The sequence below is a fragment of the Bombina bombina genome, chromosome 11 (assembly GCF_027579735.1).
Source record: "Bombina bombina isolate aBomBom1 chromosome 11, aBomBom1.pri, whole genome shotgun sequence".
Lineage (NCBI taxonomy): Eukaryota > Metazoa > Chordata > Amphibia > Anura > Bombinatoridae > Bombina > Bombina bombina.
The window spans coordinates 180,848,782-180,863,699 of NC_069509.1; the positions used below are offsets into that span (position 1 = coordinate 180,848,782).

The window sequence follows — 14,918 nt, forward strand, 5'->3', positions numbered from 1 at the left end:
GGGCCTGTTGGTGAGGGTGGGTTATGTGCAGTGGGTGGGGTGGCCGCAAGGGATAAGGCCTGTGGGGGGTCTCAGTGGGGGCTTGTCACTTTTGTGGCTACAAATGAGGGCCAGAATTCTGTTGAGGATGCTTCATATGGGGGGCATCAGGGCGGGCATGATGTTTATTTGGCCACGCATGAGGGCCAGGGGTATGTTGCGGGATCCGGGCATAAGGGTGGTCATACTATTTCTTCGGCCACACATGAGGGCCAGGGGTATGTTGGGGGATCCAGTAGGGTCAGGGGCCAGGCTGCAGATAAGGCCTCTGGGGGGAATCCTGGTAATACGGTCAGATCTTCAGCCACAGATGAGGGTCAGGTTTATGTTGATGGATTTGACACGAAAAGGGGCCAATCTGCAGGGTTCTGGGGGGATGATGAGGAAATATATTCTGAAGGAGAGCTGGAAGAGATGTTCAGGGATGTCCGGGAGGAGTCTCCTTCCCTGGGTGGCTTGGCTTTATGTTTGTCCCCCTCCTCTGGTGAAGATTATGTTCCTCCCTCTCCTGAGGCCCATAGTTCTAGGTCCATCATTCACTCCTCTGGTCTGGGGTATGTGGGTTTTTATGGATGCGGGGGCGGGGCCATCCCTGTTGCTTCTGGCAGGGGGGTTCAAGGTCCTAGGGGGGGAGAGGGGGGGTCATTTGTCACATGCATCTGTTTATTTTGTAGATGTTGAGCAGTGGTGCAAACGCCATTGGATCTTGCTGGCCATTCTAGTAGTGTTACGGATGTCGTCGACTCCTTCGGCATGCACGGTTCATGGATGGAATCCATTAGCCTGGAGCCAGATGACGGAGTCCCTTGGACTGGGGGTCCTGGTCCCTCAGGTCAGGTGGGTTCGGAAGGTGGAGATACCGAAGGGCCTGTGCATGGGGTGGGGTTGACATCTACGGCATCTTCTAGAGGTGCCTGGTCACTTGACAGACGGCCGCGTGGGCCTGTGGGTCATTTTGGGGCGGGTAGAGGGAATTCACGTAGGAGGCAAGGATCTGATGTGTTGGGGGTCAGGGGGCTTTGGCGTGACGGCCCCAAAAAGAGGTAGAGGGATTGCTACGTTTGGCAGGGTCGGCCAATCTAGGGGGAGACGGGGTAGGGGTGGTTTCACGTGGTGGTTTCACGTGTTCCTGTTTTGCAGAATGTGATACGGCAGCCGCCCCAGGTTGGGTCAGATGTACGGGTGTGGTTGCTGGGACATTGGTGGCAGAAGGCACAGCTACGGAGCAGCGCAGGAGCGGGCTCCAGTCGAGACTCCTGGGTGATAGCGGCGGCGGCGGTGTTCAGCTGTTAGCAGAGGCCAGTTCAGGTGAGATAGAGGTTGAGACTGCTGGGGGTGGGAAATCTGTTCTGGAATGTGGGGGAGTGTGGGGGAGTGTCTGATGGCAAGCCTGTGTCGGGCCTTTGTTGGCTGGATTGCGGGAATTGTTGTTGCGGCTGGAGGGACAGGGAGTCCCAGTGCGTCCGGCGGTGGCAAGGGTTTGGGTCCCTCCGGAGGGATCTCCCTCGACCCCCGCATTGGTGAAGGAGGCTACAGTTAGTACTTTGGGGAGTGACCCCTCGGGGGGTGGGGCTGCCGGTAGCCAAGTACCTGGTCCGGCGGTCTCGGCGGGGGGTCATTGAGAAAGTGAATGTCGGGGCTGAGCTTAAAGGGACAGTCAAGTATAAATTAAACTTTCATTATTCAGATAGGACTTTTAATTTTAATCGACTTTCCAATTTACTTTTATCATCAAATTTGCTTTTTTCTCTTGGTATTCTTAGTTTAAACTAAACATAGGTAGGCTCATATGCTAATTTCTAAGTCTTTAAGGGCTGCCTCTTATCACATGTTTTTTAAATCTCTTTTCAACACAAAGAGACAGAAAGTACACATGGGCCATATAGATAACACTGTGTTCAGACACAGGGGGTTATTTAAGATCTAGCACAATACAATGCTAAATTTAAGACAATAGATAATAAACAGTCACAGTCATGTGATCAGGGGGCTGGAAGAAGGTTCCTAGATACAAGATAATCACAGAGGTAAACAGTACATTAATATAACTGTGTTGGTTATGCAAAACTAGGGAATGGGTAATAAAGGGATTATCTATCTTTTAAAACAATAGCAATTCTATGGTTGACTGTCCCTTTAAGGTGGCGGACACAGCAATGTCCAGATCCTGCCTCTGCTTGATTGGGCCATTAGGTATGCACTTGTCGGCTGAGCTTAGAGACAAGATTATTAAGCGGGAATTTATTGAGCTTTTCTCCCTCCTGCCTCTGGACCAGTCTTTTGAAATCCCTGAGGATTCAAAGAAAGATTCGGTTAAGAAAGAGGAGGAGGAGCGTAAGAAACGTTATCGGAAGTTGCCAAAGACGTTTACTAACTGGTTCCAGGCTTTCATGATTTATGCCAGTGTCATATCGGGGAAGTTTCCCGAGCAGGGTGTGGCATTATTTTGCTACCTGGATGAAATTGTGGCTGCTCAGAGAACGTATGGGGGAATGGCCTGGTGGGCTTATGATGAACAGTTTAGGCAACATTTATCGGTTAGGCCCACTATGTGGTGGGATGATCGGGATATGGGGTTGTGGCTGAAGATCATGACTCCGCTTAGGGCTGCACAGCCTTTTGAGCTGGAGCCGGCGGTCAACCTTCCAGGGGGGCTACCGGTTAGTGGAAAAAAGGGCTATTGTTCTGCTTTTAATGATAAATTTTGTAAGTGGGGTGCGACGTGTAAATTCCGGCATGAGTGCTCGGGATGTGGGGGTTCCCATCCCTTTTTCAAGTGTTTCCGAAAAGGAAAGTCTGGCGGGAGTATTGAGTCAGCCAACAAAGGGGGTAACCCCGGTGAGGGTCAGCACGATGGCGCCATGGCTCATCAAGTACGCTAGGGTAAGGGGTTGTAGGGAAAAGGCAGCTTTGTTGCTACATGGTTTCAGCTTTGGTTTTGTTATCCCTTCTGAAGGTGGTCAGTGTGTTTTTCATGGCAATTTGAAGTCGGCTCGTCAGTGGCCTGAAGTGGTAACTGAGAATCTTGGGAAGGAGGTTGCTTTGGGCTGCATGGCAGGCCCCTTTTCTGAGCCTCCTTTGCCCGATTTGCGAATTTCGCCTTTCGGTGTTGTTCCGAAGCGGAAGCAGGGGAAGTTCCGCTTGATCCATCATCTATCCTTCCCAAAAGGGGATTCAGTTAATGATGGGATTCCGGATAAATTGGCTTTGGTTAGGTACGCCTCCTTTGATCAGGCTGTTAGCCTGGTTAGGGTGGCGGGTAGGTCTGCGTTGCTAGCTAAAATTGATATTGAAGCAGCGTTTTGGTTATTTGCCGGTTCATCCTTCCTCTCAGCATTTGCTTGATTGCAGTGTTGATGGTTCTTATTTTGTGGACCTTTGCCTGCCTATGGACTGCTCCATCTCCTGTTCTCTATTCAAGTGTTTCAGCACTTTTCTGGAATAGGTAGTTTGGGTACGATCGGGATGTGATGCAGTCGTTCATTATCTTGATGACTTTCTGTTTGTTGGCCTGGCTGGGTCTCAGACATGTAGGCATATGCGGGACGTTTGTTATCTTGTGGGTGCTGATTTTGGTGTTCCCATAGCGCGGGAGAAGTCTGACGGTCTGGTGACGGTCCTCGGATTTCTTGGTATTACCATAGACTCGGAGCGCATGGAGTGCAGGCTCCCGAATGATAAAGTTCAGGACTTGATTTTGCTGATTGGCCAGTTTTTGCTCTTAAAAAAGGTGACGTTGAGGGATCTCCAGTCATTACTGGGCAAGTTGAATTTTGCTTGTCGCATTATACCGATCGTTAGAGTTTTCTGCAGACGGCTATCGTTGGCCACAGCTGGGGTTAGGCAACCGCATCATTTTGTGCGTTTGTCTCGTGACTTAAAAGATGACTTGGTAGTGTGGAAGCTTTTTCTTTTGGATTTTAACGGGTCTAGCTTGATCCAGGAGGTTTGAATTTCTAATGATGAATTGGGTTTAGTGACTGATGCTGCTGGGGGTCATGGTTTTCGGAGCTTATTTTCAGGGGCATTGGTGTTCGGCTGCTTGACCGGGTTCGTGGTTTGATGGTGAGCTGGTTCGTAACCTAGTTTTTATAGAATTGTTCCTGATTGTGTTGTCTCTGTTTGTGTGGGAGGAATCTCTGTTTAATAGGTCTGTGGTGTTCTTTCCAGATAACATGGGGGTTGTTTCTGCACTGAATACCTTGTCCTCTTTCTCGCTTCCGGTGTTGCAACTGTTGCGTTTATTGGTGTTGAAGTGTCTGCGGATGAATGTTTTTGTGCGGGCAAAACATATTCCTGGTGTGGATAATTCTATAGCCGATTCTCTCTCTCGTTTCCAGTGGCGCAGGTTTTGAGAGTTAGCTCCAGGGGCAGATAAGTTTGGGTGCCAATTCGCCACCCATCTGTGGAAGCTTGGAACGGAGGACTGGCTCGATTGGTGATGAATTCTTTGGCTCCAGGTACTTGGGCATCTTATGATAGAGTCTGGCATGAGTGGGCGGTCATGTTGTCGGAGCGTGGTATTCGGGAGGGCTCTCCTGAGGTTCTTGACTGTTTGTTGGAATGGATGTGTTCTTGGAAGTGTTGCTGTGTTTCCCCTTCTGGGATGGACAGGAGGTTAGCGGCTATGGCTTTCCGCTTTAAGTTGTTAGGCCTGGCGGATGTTATGAAAGACTTTTGTGTTTGCCAGGTTTTGAAGGGTATGAAAAGAGGTGGTAGGAGTTTTGATCATAGGAGACCTATTACTTTTGCGCTGTTGTTGTGTATTTGCTGGGCTTTGCCGGATGTTTGTTCCTCTGCTTTTGAGGTATGACTTTTTCGTTTGGCGTTTGTGTTGGCTTTTTTCGGGGCATTTCGGATCTCGGAACTGGTGAGTAGGAGCAGGGGGCTCTCTGGTGGTTTGGGTGTCTCTGACGTTGTTCGGTCTGAGTCTACAGTAGAGCTTTTCCTGAGAAGTAGTAAGACTGATCAGGTGGGTAAGGGAAGGTTAATTGTTTTGTTTCCTAGTGGGTTGGAAGTTTGTCCTTGGGTTTATTTGGGGGAATATTTGTGCTGTCATCCTTTGCTTGGGGGCTCGTTGTTGTTGCATTTAGATGGCAGTTCTTTGTCTCACTTTCAATTTCGGGCTGTTTTATCCAAGGCTTTAGGGCGCTTGGGTTTGTCCTCTAGGGATTTTGGGTCCCATTCCTTTAGGATTGGGGCGGCTACGGAAGCGTCGGCTTTGGGTCTCCATGAGAGTGTTGGTAAGAATATTGTTAGGTGGGGGTCCCCTGGTTATCAATTGTATGTTCGTCCCGATCTGAGGGTTTGAAGTGTTATGTTTCTCTTGTTCTTTGTATTGTAGGTTTTAAAAGGATGTGGATTTTTTGCCACTCATTCCTTTATTGGGCCAGGAGGACAGCTTCACAGAGGGTCGATGGTCTGCAGTTAGGTCTTTCCAGATCTGATTGGGATGTGCGGTGGTTAAGGGTGCGTGGTCTTCGTTGGGATCGGTTGCTGTCAATGATTGTAGATTACTTTAAATGGTATCCGCACCCTGATGTGTTGGTGGTCCATGCTGGGGGTAATGACTTGGGTTTCATGCCTCAGAGGGATTTGGTGCAGATGATTAAGCGGGATCTGGGGAGGTTGTCGGATTTGTATCTGTCCCTGAAGGTTCTGTGGTCTGATATGGTGCCACGCCTGGTGTGGAGGGCGGCTTGGGATCCTTTGAAGCTGGACAAGAGTGGGCGTAAGGTTAATAAATTGATTGGGTCTTTTGTTCAGAGGCTTGGGGGATCGGTTATTCATCACTATGATTTGGAGGATGTTGGGCATGGGGAGTTTTATCTTCCTGATGGTGTGCATCTTAATGAGTTCTGCCTGCAGGTCTTCCTCCTTGATTTCAAGGAGGCTTTCAGTACTGTTGGGGTTTTGATGGGACTGGGCTGATCAGGTTCAGACCAGTTTAGACGGCAGGGGCCTTTGACCTGCGGAGGAATAAGGCCTTTCGCGTTGGTAAGGAGGAAGTGGGTCGGAGTAAGAGAGGGCATTACTTAAGGGGCCAGGGCGGGAAAATAGCCAGATTGTTAAGAAAATTATAGGAGAAGCATCTCCCTCCCACCCTCCCCTCTTTCTGTTTGTTTCGTTTTCTTGTTTTGTCGCAGCTGGGTGGTGAGGGTGCTAGTTCACTGCAAGACAGCCGGTTATGGCCAATTGGAAATGGAAGATGTTAACTACATTTGTATTCCCACGGGGAGGAATGCTTGTAATAAACGTCTCAAGGGACAAGGGGGTCTCTTGGAGTCAGGCTTTAAAGAGGGTAACGGACTCAATCCTTAATAAGGTTGTGTCCAGGGATTTGACAGCCATACGGGTAAATAAAATATTTGAACTAGCATCGCTTGATCTTATGTTTACAGATGTTGTTGTTGTTGCAATATGTTATTTGCACTTATTTAAAAATGGTTATTTAAATATTTAAAAAGTTTTATTTATATGTATTTAATAAAGTTGCTGCGGCCAGTTTTTTATACCAAGGATGTTGTCTTGTGTCTATATTTGCAAAGGCATAAGTTAGGTGTGAGTGAAGTGGACAGTTAAAGGTCAAAAGGTTAAGAGGTCAAAAGCTGCCTGCGTTTTAGGTTTGTTTTTTTCTTCATAGACAAGCAACTTTATAGGGTTGTTTGGGTAGTAACATCTATAAATAAATATGAATATTTGTAATTCAAGTTTGATTGCATTAACTTTATTACAACATTTGAAGATTTTTTCTGCTGTGTTATATCCTTCTCTGAGATAACAACCACAAAGCCCTCAACTTCCTGAGCTTACCGGATAGCTGTTGCTAAAATATTCTAGTGCTGCCGTTCGGAGCTTGATAGATAGGCCCCATATAGTCAGTGACTATCAGTCACTCACTGTTTGTCATATTTTACCCACCTGGTCTTGAGAACAACTACACCGCCATCCTCAGAGACACACTGCCCACACTCCAAACTCCTCTACTTGAAGTTGTGTTTGTGCTCCAAAAACTTGCAAATGAGTCACGTGACTGCACTGGAGGGTGCAATAAGATAAAACATTTTTTTCACTCTGACTCACGCTGCTTCAATGCCGGCAGCCAGGCAGATCTGGCGCCCCCCTGCTGAAGGTGGAATGAGGCGGCTGCCTACACTGCCTTACACAAGCGCTGGCCCTGAGTGAAATCTCATGAGTTCACAGCAGCTTGTTAGATGAAGACATTTTGAGGTAAAATATCTTCCCTTTTAACATAGGAAAGATGTCCAGGTGATAATTTCATGTCAGTTTTTTACAGTTATGCTGCATCACTTTCAAGTGAATTAGCATATGAGTATTATGTCCCTTTAATGAATGTATTAGCTGACTGCTGCAGGCTGGACATATTGATGAATTAGCTTTGTAAAGTGGAGCTTATACAATTTAATCTATAAGTCATCAAGTAACTAAGAACAGAAGAATAATCATAATTAATATGTTAGAGGAATTTGCCCTCGCCTGGTTTTTGTCACATGACTACTATTTGCATTAAAATACAAAGAGACAATATTTATTATGCAAAAAAAGATATAACATATTCTAATCTCACATGATGCAATGAACCCATGTTTCAATATTTTAATGTTTGTTATATTTTTACAAGATGTTTTGAACAAAAATATCTTTTTCCTTCTATGGCTAAGTTTAGGGTTAAAAAGAGTTTGCACGCCCAGTGAAAAAGATATCTATAAAATGGATGCACTGCTAAAGCTGATATCTATGGCTTTGGCAACATTGTAGATAGGAAAACATTGCAGGCTGTAGCCACCACAAGATAGCCGTTAACCCCTTAATGACCAGTGACGTATCCTGTTCGTCACTGGTCTTTGAATGGGGATTGCTGTTTTGATAGCGCAGTCATATTCCAGGAAGCATGCAGTCGGAAAGGGAGGTCATATTAGCGCAGTCCTGCCTCTTGTGGTCATTAAGGGGTTAAAGGGATTTGAAACTTTTTTTGTTTTGTTTCATAATTCAGATAGAGCAGACATTTTTAATTATCTTTCCAGTTTACTTCTATTATCAATTTTCTGTCAGTATCTTCTGTTGCAGCAGCAGCAATGCACTACTGGGAGCTAGCTGAACACATCAGGGGCCTGATGATCTAAAGGTCTATGCTCTGACGAGATAATCAGAGAAGTATGTACAGATGGCCCTCGGTTTACAACGGTTCAATTTACACCGTTTCAGAATAACAACATTTTTGTCCAGTCATGTGACTGCTATTGAAAAGCATTAAGAAGCAGTGCATTGATTAAAATAGCCAGTAGGTGGAGCTGTCCGCTTGTGTTGCAGCAAAGCCAAGCAAGCTGAACTTAATCAGTTTAACCAGACCTGAGCTATCGAGCAGCTTGCAAAGGAACAAGATCTTCCTGTCTATAAATCATTCCAGATTGGAATGCATAGAAAGAACTGTTTGCAGAAAAATGCAAGTGAAGTCTGTGTTGTGTGATTATTTTATTAGGTTTATAATGCTGTTTAGCATTTAAAGTCTTCATTTCAAAGCTTTAAAAATAATGTATTAGGTGTTACTTAAGACAATTTTGAGAGGGGCCTGGAACCTAACTCCCTCACTTCCCATTGACCTACATTATAAACTGGGTTTCAATTTACAACGGTTTCGATTTACAACCATTCATTCTGGAACCTAACCTTGGCATAAACTGAGGGCTACCTGTACAAAGAAGGGGAGCAGCGCTAAAAATAGCAATAGGGAATGTACTAGGATATAAGCTAATCAAAGAATATATATGTGTAGGGATCAATGCCCTAGAATAATGCATTTATATAATACCACAAATGCAATATGAGACAGATAATAAATCAAAAATAGGTTTATTTAAGAATTATTGGAACAAAGTAAAAGCAATATTTCAAATCAGGATATTTATATAGATCTACAAAACATCAATATATTGCACATATACAAAATGTGTGACCAAGTGGTTAAAATCAAAAGTTCTAAAAAAATCTTAGAAACAAAGGAGGCAGAAGGGATGCGTGTATAAAAATATATATATATATTGTCCCGTTGCCCAGTTGCCGTTTAAAGAAATACCCAAGTGCCATGTTCAGTATATAAAAAATCCAATGGGATTCAAAAAGCAAGTTGTAATCTGTAGTGATATTAGATAGTGATCTTCAAGTTATATGGTGATATATTCAAATAAGTCTTCTGAGTGGTGGATACTGTGATCTAGAATCTGTGAAATGGTGGTTTTTCAAAATACCTTTTGTTTTCACTGCTTGCTGTAGGGTGTGTAGATCCTCAGATGTCCTGTGTGTCAGCCTAAAAAAGGCTGCGTGATCACACAGACATCAATTGCAGGATTAGTAGATAGGGTCTCTGTTAGTGAAGGGTTGTGTTGTTGGTGATCTCCAATATCTGTGGTTGTTGATGGTAATTGCAAATTCCCTCTGTTCTTGGAGTTGAAGCCGTTGCCGGTATTAGTATAATCAGCTGTTATGGCTGAACCGGGAAAGTTCAAAATTGAACCAATCAGGGTACACCTACGCATTTCAGCTCTAGGAGCCTTTATCAAGGTACTCTTGATAGAGGCTCCTAGAGCTGAAACACGTAGGTGTAATGGCCCTTTTTAAACGACACTTACAAACAAAATGGTCCCCTTTTAACTACATTTACAAACAAAATGGCACCCTTTTAACTTCACTTACAAACAAAATGGCTCCCTTTAACTACACTTACAAACAAAATGGCACCCTTTTAACTACACTTACAAACAAAATGGCACCCTTTTAACTACACTTACAAACAAAATGGCACACTTTTAACTACACTTACAAACAAAATGGTCCCCTTTTAACTACACTTACAAACAAAATGGTACCCTTTTAACTACACTTACAAACATAAGGCACCCTTTTAACTACACTTACAAACAAAATGGTCCCCTTTTAACTACACTTACAAACAAAATGGTCCCCTTTTAACTACACTTACAAACAAAATGGCCCCCTTTTAACTACACTTACAAACAAAATGGTCCCCTTTTAACTACACTTACAAACAAAATGGTTCCCTTTTAACTACACTTACAAACAAAATGGTCCCCTTTTAACTACACTTACAAACAAAATGGTCCCCTTTTAACTACTAGGCACTGGGGAAACTGACAGACATAGCTGCACCATTCATTCTGACTATAATCCTGATGGTGGAAAAACTACCAGCCAGTAATTGTAGAGTTCTTTGTGATCTGCAGTCTCCTGAAATTCCTCGATTCATTTAGTAGAAAATAGTAAGAAAGTTCTGTAGCTAGAGAGATCCTCTACTTAGTTTAAATGACAACTAAATATACACACACTAACAAGACAACACAATAGCACTTATTCTGAATTTGAAATCAGCAGTAGAATATTTTCTGGCACATTTTAAAGTTAAAGGGACATGAAACCCACCTTTTTTTCTTTCATGATTTAGAAAAAGTGTCCAGTTTAAACAACTTTCCAATTTACTTCTATTATCTAATTTGATTTATTCTTTTGATAGCCTTTGTTGAAAAGCATATCTAAATAGGCTCAGTAGCTGCTGATTGGTGGGTGCACATAAATGCCTTGTGTGATTGGCTCATCTATGTGCATTACTATTTCTTTAACAAAGGATACCAAAAGAATAAAGCAACATAGATAATATAAGTAAATTGGAATGTTGTTTAAAATTGTATTATCTATAAGAGGCATGAAAGAAAGTTTTTGGGTTTCATTTACCTTTAATCCAGATTTTCCTCCCCCTGTATTATGTGACAACCATAACCCAATCACAAAATGCATATATGTATATAATGTGCACTTGTGCACATGATCACCAAGAGCTGGGGACTCAGAAAGTGTGCATATAAAAATAATGTGCACGTTTTGATAATGGAAATATATTGGCAAGTTTTTTTTTTAATTGCTTTATCTGAATCCTGAAACTTTAATTTTAACTTTAGTGACTATTTGGTACACACTTACCCAGTAAGTTCTGGAAATCAGCATCTGGATCCAGCCAATAATTTAAAATTCCAGCTAAAATGAGAGAAGAAGAATTTTAATGTAAAATTGCCAGTGCAAGGGAATTTTAAGATCAGATAAGTCTATGTTAAATGGTGTTTTCAAATGCTTCAAATTCTTGAGTGACTAAACAAATGTTGATGGAATTTGGCAGTTTACGTTGGTCTGAGTCTCACTACTAAACCCAAACAAATAAAATAAATGTTATTTCCTATATTTTGAATTAGGAAAAATTGAACAATATGAGAATGATAATTTAGATAATTTTGCAACCAAAACAACTGCACCAGTTTTTATGCATTTTATGTGATAGAGTTTTTAAATTGATATACAAATTTTTTAGTAGATACTGATATATAAAAATTCTAATTTGTTTTGACACATGCAGTCAAACTGGCAACATCCTTAAATGGCCATATAATTAAACAACGACATGCTCTGCATGATTAGATCATGTCACTTTAAGACTAGCAACCCTTTAATGGTTTGTGTATAACCCTGCAAAGGAGTTAAACACATAGTAAAAGTACTGCTCGGTCCTGAGTGGAAACTGATGCTCATCAACACTGCTAATTACACAGCTTAGTTGTGCGACTAGCATTGCTGATTGGATCAGAGGCAGTTTCCACTCAGGTGGTACTTCTACTATGTGTTTAACCCCTTCTACTATGTATTTAACAAAGCATTAAAGGGTTGCTAATCTTAAAAGCACACGTTCTAACAATTAACATATAACTAGTACACAAACTAGAATCCTTGAATTAAGATATTACTGGGAGCTCTGTAATATTATGAGACAAATGTAAATAAACTACTTAATTGTCGTATATATATTTCAACTGAGTTTTAGGCAAAAAAACTTTTATTCTGTCATCCTTTTTTTTTTTTTACCTAAAACTTTATTTCTGTGCAGCCTGTCACTAAACTGACATAACCACATCTTAATTTCTAAGATTTCTAAACAATGTGTTTTCATAAGGGTTTAAAAGTACTGGTTTTTAACCCTTAACCTGCTGTTTTTTTATACACAACATAACCTCTTAAAAGGATGAGAGAATATAGAATATGTTCTCACCAAACTGTTTATAGTCTTCAATATTGTTTCCAATGCCACATGTTTTAGATTCAAATTCCAAATTTGAATCTAAGAGCAAATATTTTTCTAGATCTAGAAAAGAAAATGCAAAAACAAGAAAAAATATCAAATAAATATTCATATGTTATATCATATATTAGCAAACTAATAGTCTGTGCGTTTAAAGATTAAACTTTGTATTTTATATTATAGTTGGAAAAAAACCTCATATGAAATAATAACAGAATAAAACATATTTATTTCAAAATGGAATCGGTGTTAAAATTACAAATATGTTTTATTTGCTTTTGTCTATACAAATAATTATCTTCTGAACATGTTTAATGTTATATATGTGATCGCCTATGTAAGTTATTTGTACAAACATTCTGTCACATATCAGTGCCAGTCTCAGCAACTGGGTTTGATTATAAATCAATTAAAATGTTATCCTTCATTTCAGAAATGATCCTACCGGACTCTGCAATAAGCTCCACATCACTCTGCAATAAGTTCATATAACCATTTTCTGATAAAATATTGGAGTCTACAGCTGACATATTTTCACCTGTAATGGAACAAAAGCCAAATTAGATTTACAATATATTTCCAATTTATTATATATATATAAAAGGAACACATTTTTTTTTACAGAATAATTGAAAGTGGTATTATGAATGAGGTTTATATTGTTTCATCATTCTAATTTAGGGATAGATTACAAGTGGCTCACAAATTATTGTGCTCAGGATTTCATGATCGTTTGTGCGCCAGTTAAATTGTGCTCATATTAAAAGTTGAGCGCAATCGCGATTTACGCTAGAATCATTACCATGATTTCAGAGCTGTGGCTAACTGTTACACAAGTCAAAAAAGTGTCACAAAATACATAAAAAATACATTACAAAGTACAGTTACACTCATATTAACACTTTCTAATAAATATACATTAAACAGTACAGTTACACTCATAATAACACTATCTAATAAATATACATTACACAGTACAGTTACACACATAATAACACCATCTAATAAATATACATTACACAGTACAGTTACACATATAATAACACTATCTAATAAATATACATTACACAGTACAGTTACACACATAATAACACCATCTAATAAATATACATTACACAGTACAGTTACACACATAATAACACTATCTAATAAATATACATTACACAGTACAGTTACACTCATAACACCACTACCTAATAAATATACATTACACAGTACAGTTACACTTATAACACCACTACCTAATAAATATACATTACACAGTACAGTTACACACATAATAACACTATCTAATAAATATACATTACACAGTACAGTTACACACATAATAACAGTATCTAATAAATATACATTACACAGTACAGTTACACTCATATTAACACTTTCTAATAAATATACATTAAACAGTACAGTTACACTCATAATAACACTATCTAATAAATATACATTACATAGTACAGTTACACACATAATAACACCATCTAATAAATATACATTACACAGTACAATTACACACATAATAACAGTATCTAATAAATATACATTACACAGTACAGTTACACACATAATAACAGTATCTAATAAATATACATTACACAGTACAGTTACATATATAATAACACTGTCTAATAAATATACATTACACAGTACAGTTACACACATAATAACACTATCTAATAAATATACATTACACAGTACAGTTACACATATAATAACACTATCTAATAAATATACATTACACAGTACAGTTACACTCATAATAACACTATCTAATAAATATACATTACACAGTACAGTTACACTCATAATAACACTATCTAATAAATATACATTACACAGTACAGTTGCACACATAATAACACTATCTAATAAATATACAGTACATAGTACAGTTACACACATAATAACACCATCTAATAAATATACATTACACTGTACAATTACACTCATAATAACACTATCTAATAAATATACATTACACAGTACAGTTACACACATAATAACACTGTCTAATAAATATACATTACACAGTACAGTTACACACATAATAACACCATCTAATAAATATACATTACATAGTACAGTTACACACATAATAACACCATCTAATAAATATACATTACACAGTACAGTTACACAAATAATAACACCATCTAATAAATATACATTACACAGTACAGTTACACACATAATAACACTATCTAATAAATATACATTACACAGTACAGTTACACACATAATAACACTATCTAATAAATATACATTACACAGTACAGTTACACACATAATAACACCATCTAATAAAAATACATTACACAGTACAGTTACACTCATAATCACAGTATCTAATAAATATACATTACATAGTACAGTTACACACATAATAACACCATCTAATAAATATACATTACACAGTACAGTTACACTCATAACACCACTACCTAATAAATATACATTACACAGTACAGTTACACTTATAACACCACTACCTAATAAATATACATTACACAGTACAGTTACACACATAATAACACTATCTAATAAATATACATTACACAGTACAGTTACACACATAATAACAGTATCTAATAAATATACATTACACAGTACAGTTACACTCATATTAACACTTTCTAATAAATATACATTAAACAGTACAGTTACACTCATAATAACACTATCTAATAAATATACATTACATAGTACAGTTACACACATAATAACA

The 14,918-nt window shown here is 39.6% G+C and overlaps 1 protein-coding gene across 1 annotated transcript in view; it reads right to left on the reverse strand.

The window, feature by feature from the left end:
* Nucleotides 1-12,724, reverse strand: part of CIITA (class II major histocompatibility complex transactivator) — a 77,022-nt gene extending 64,298 nt beyond the window's left edge. Inside the window, exons 1-3 of the mRNA XM_053695108.1 lie at nt 12,639-12,724; nt 12,164-12,256; nt 11,050-11,103 (exon numbers count right to left, since the gene is read on the reverse strand). Of these exons, the coding sequence (XP_053551083.1) occupies nt 11,050-11,103; nt 12,164-12,256; nt 12,639-12,723 (232 nt within the window). The 5' untranslated portion in view covers nt 12,724. The remainder of the gene's footprint in view (nt 1-11,049; nt 11,104-12,163; nt 12,257-12,638) is intronic.
* Nucleotides 12,725-14,918: the final 2,194 nt, after the last annotated feature.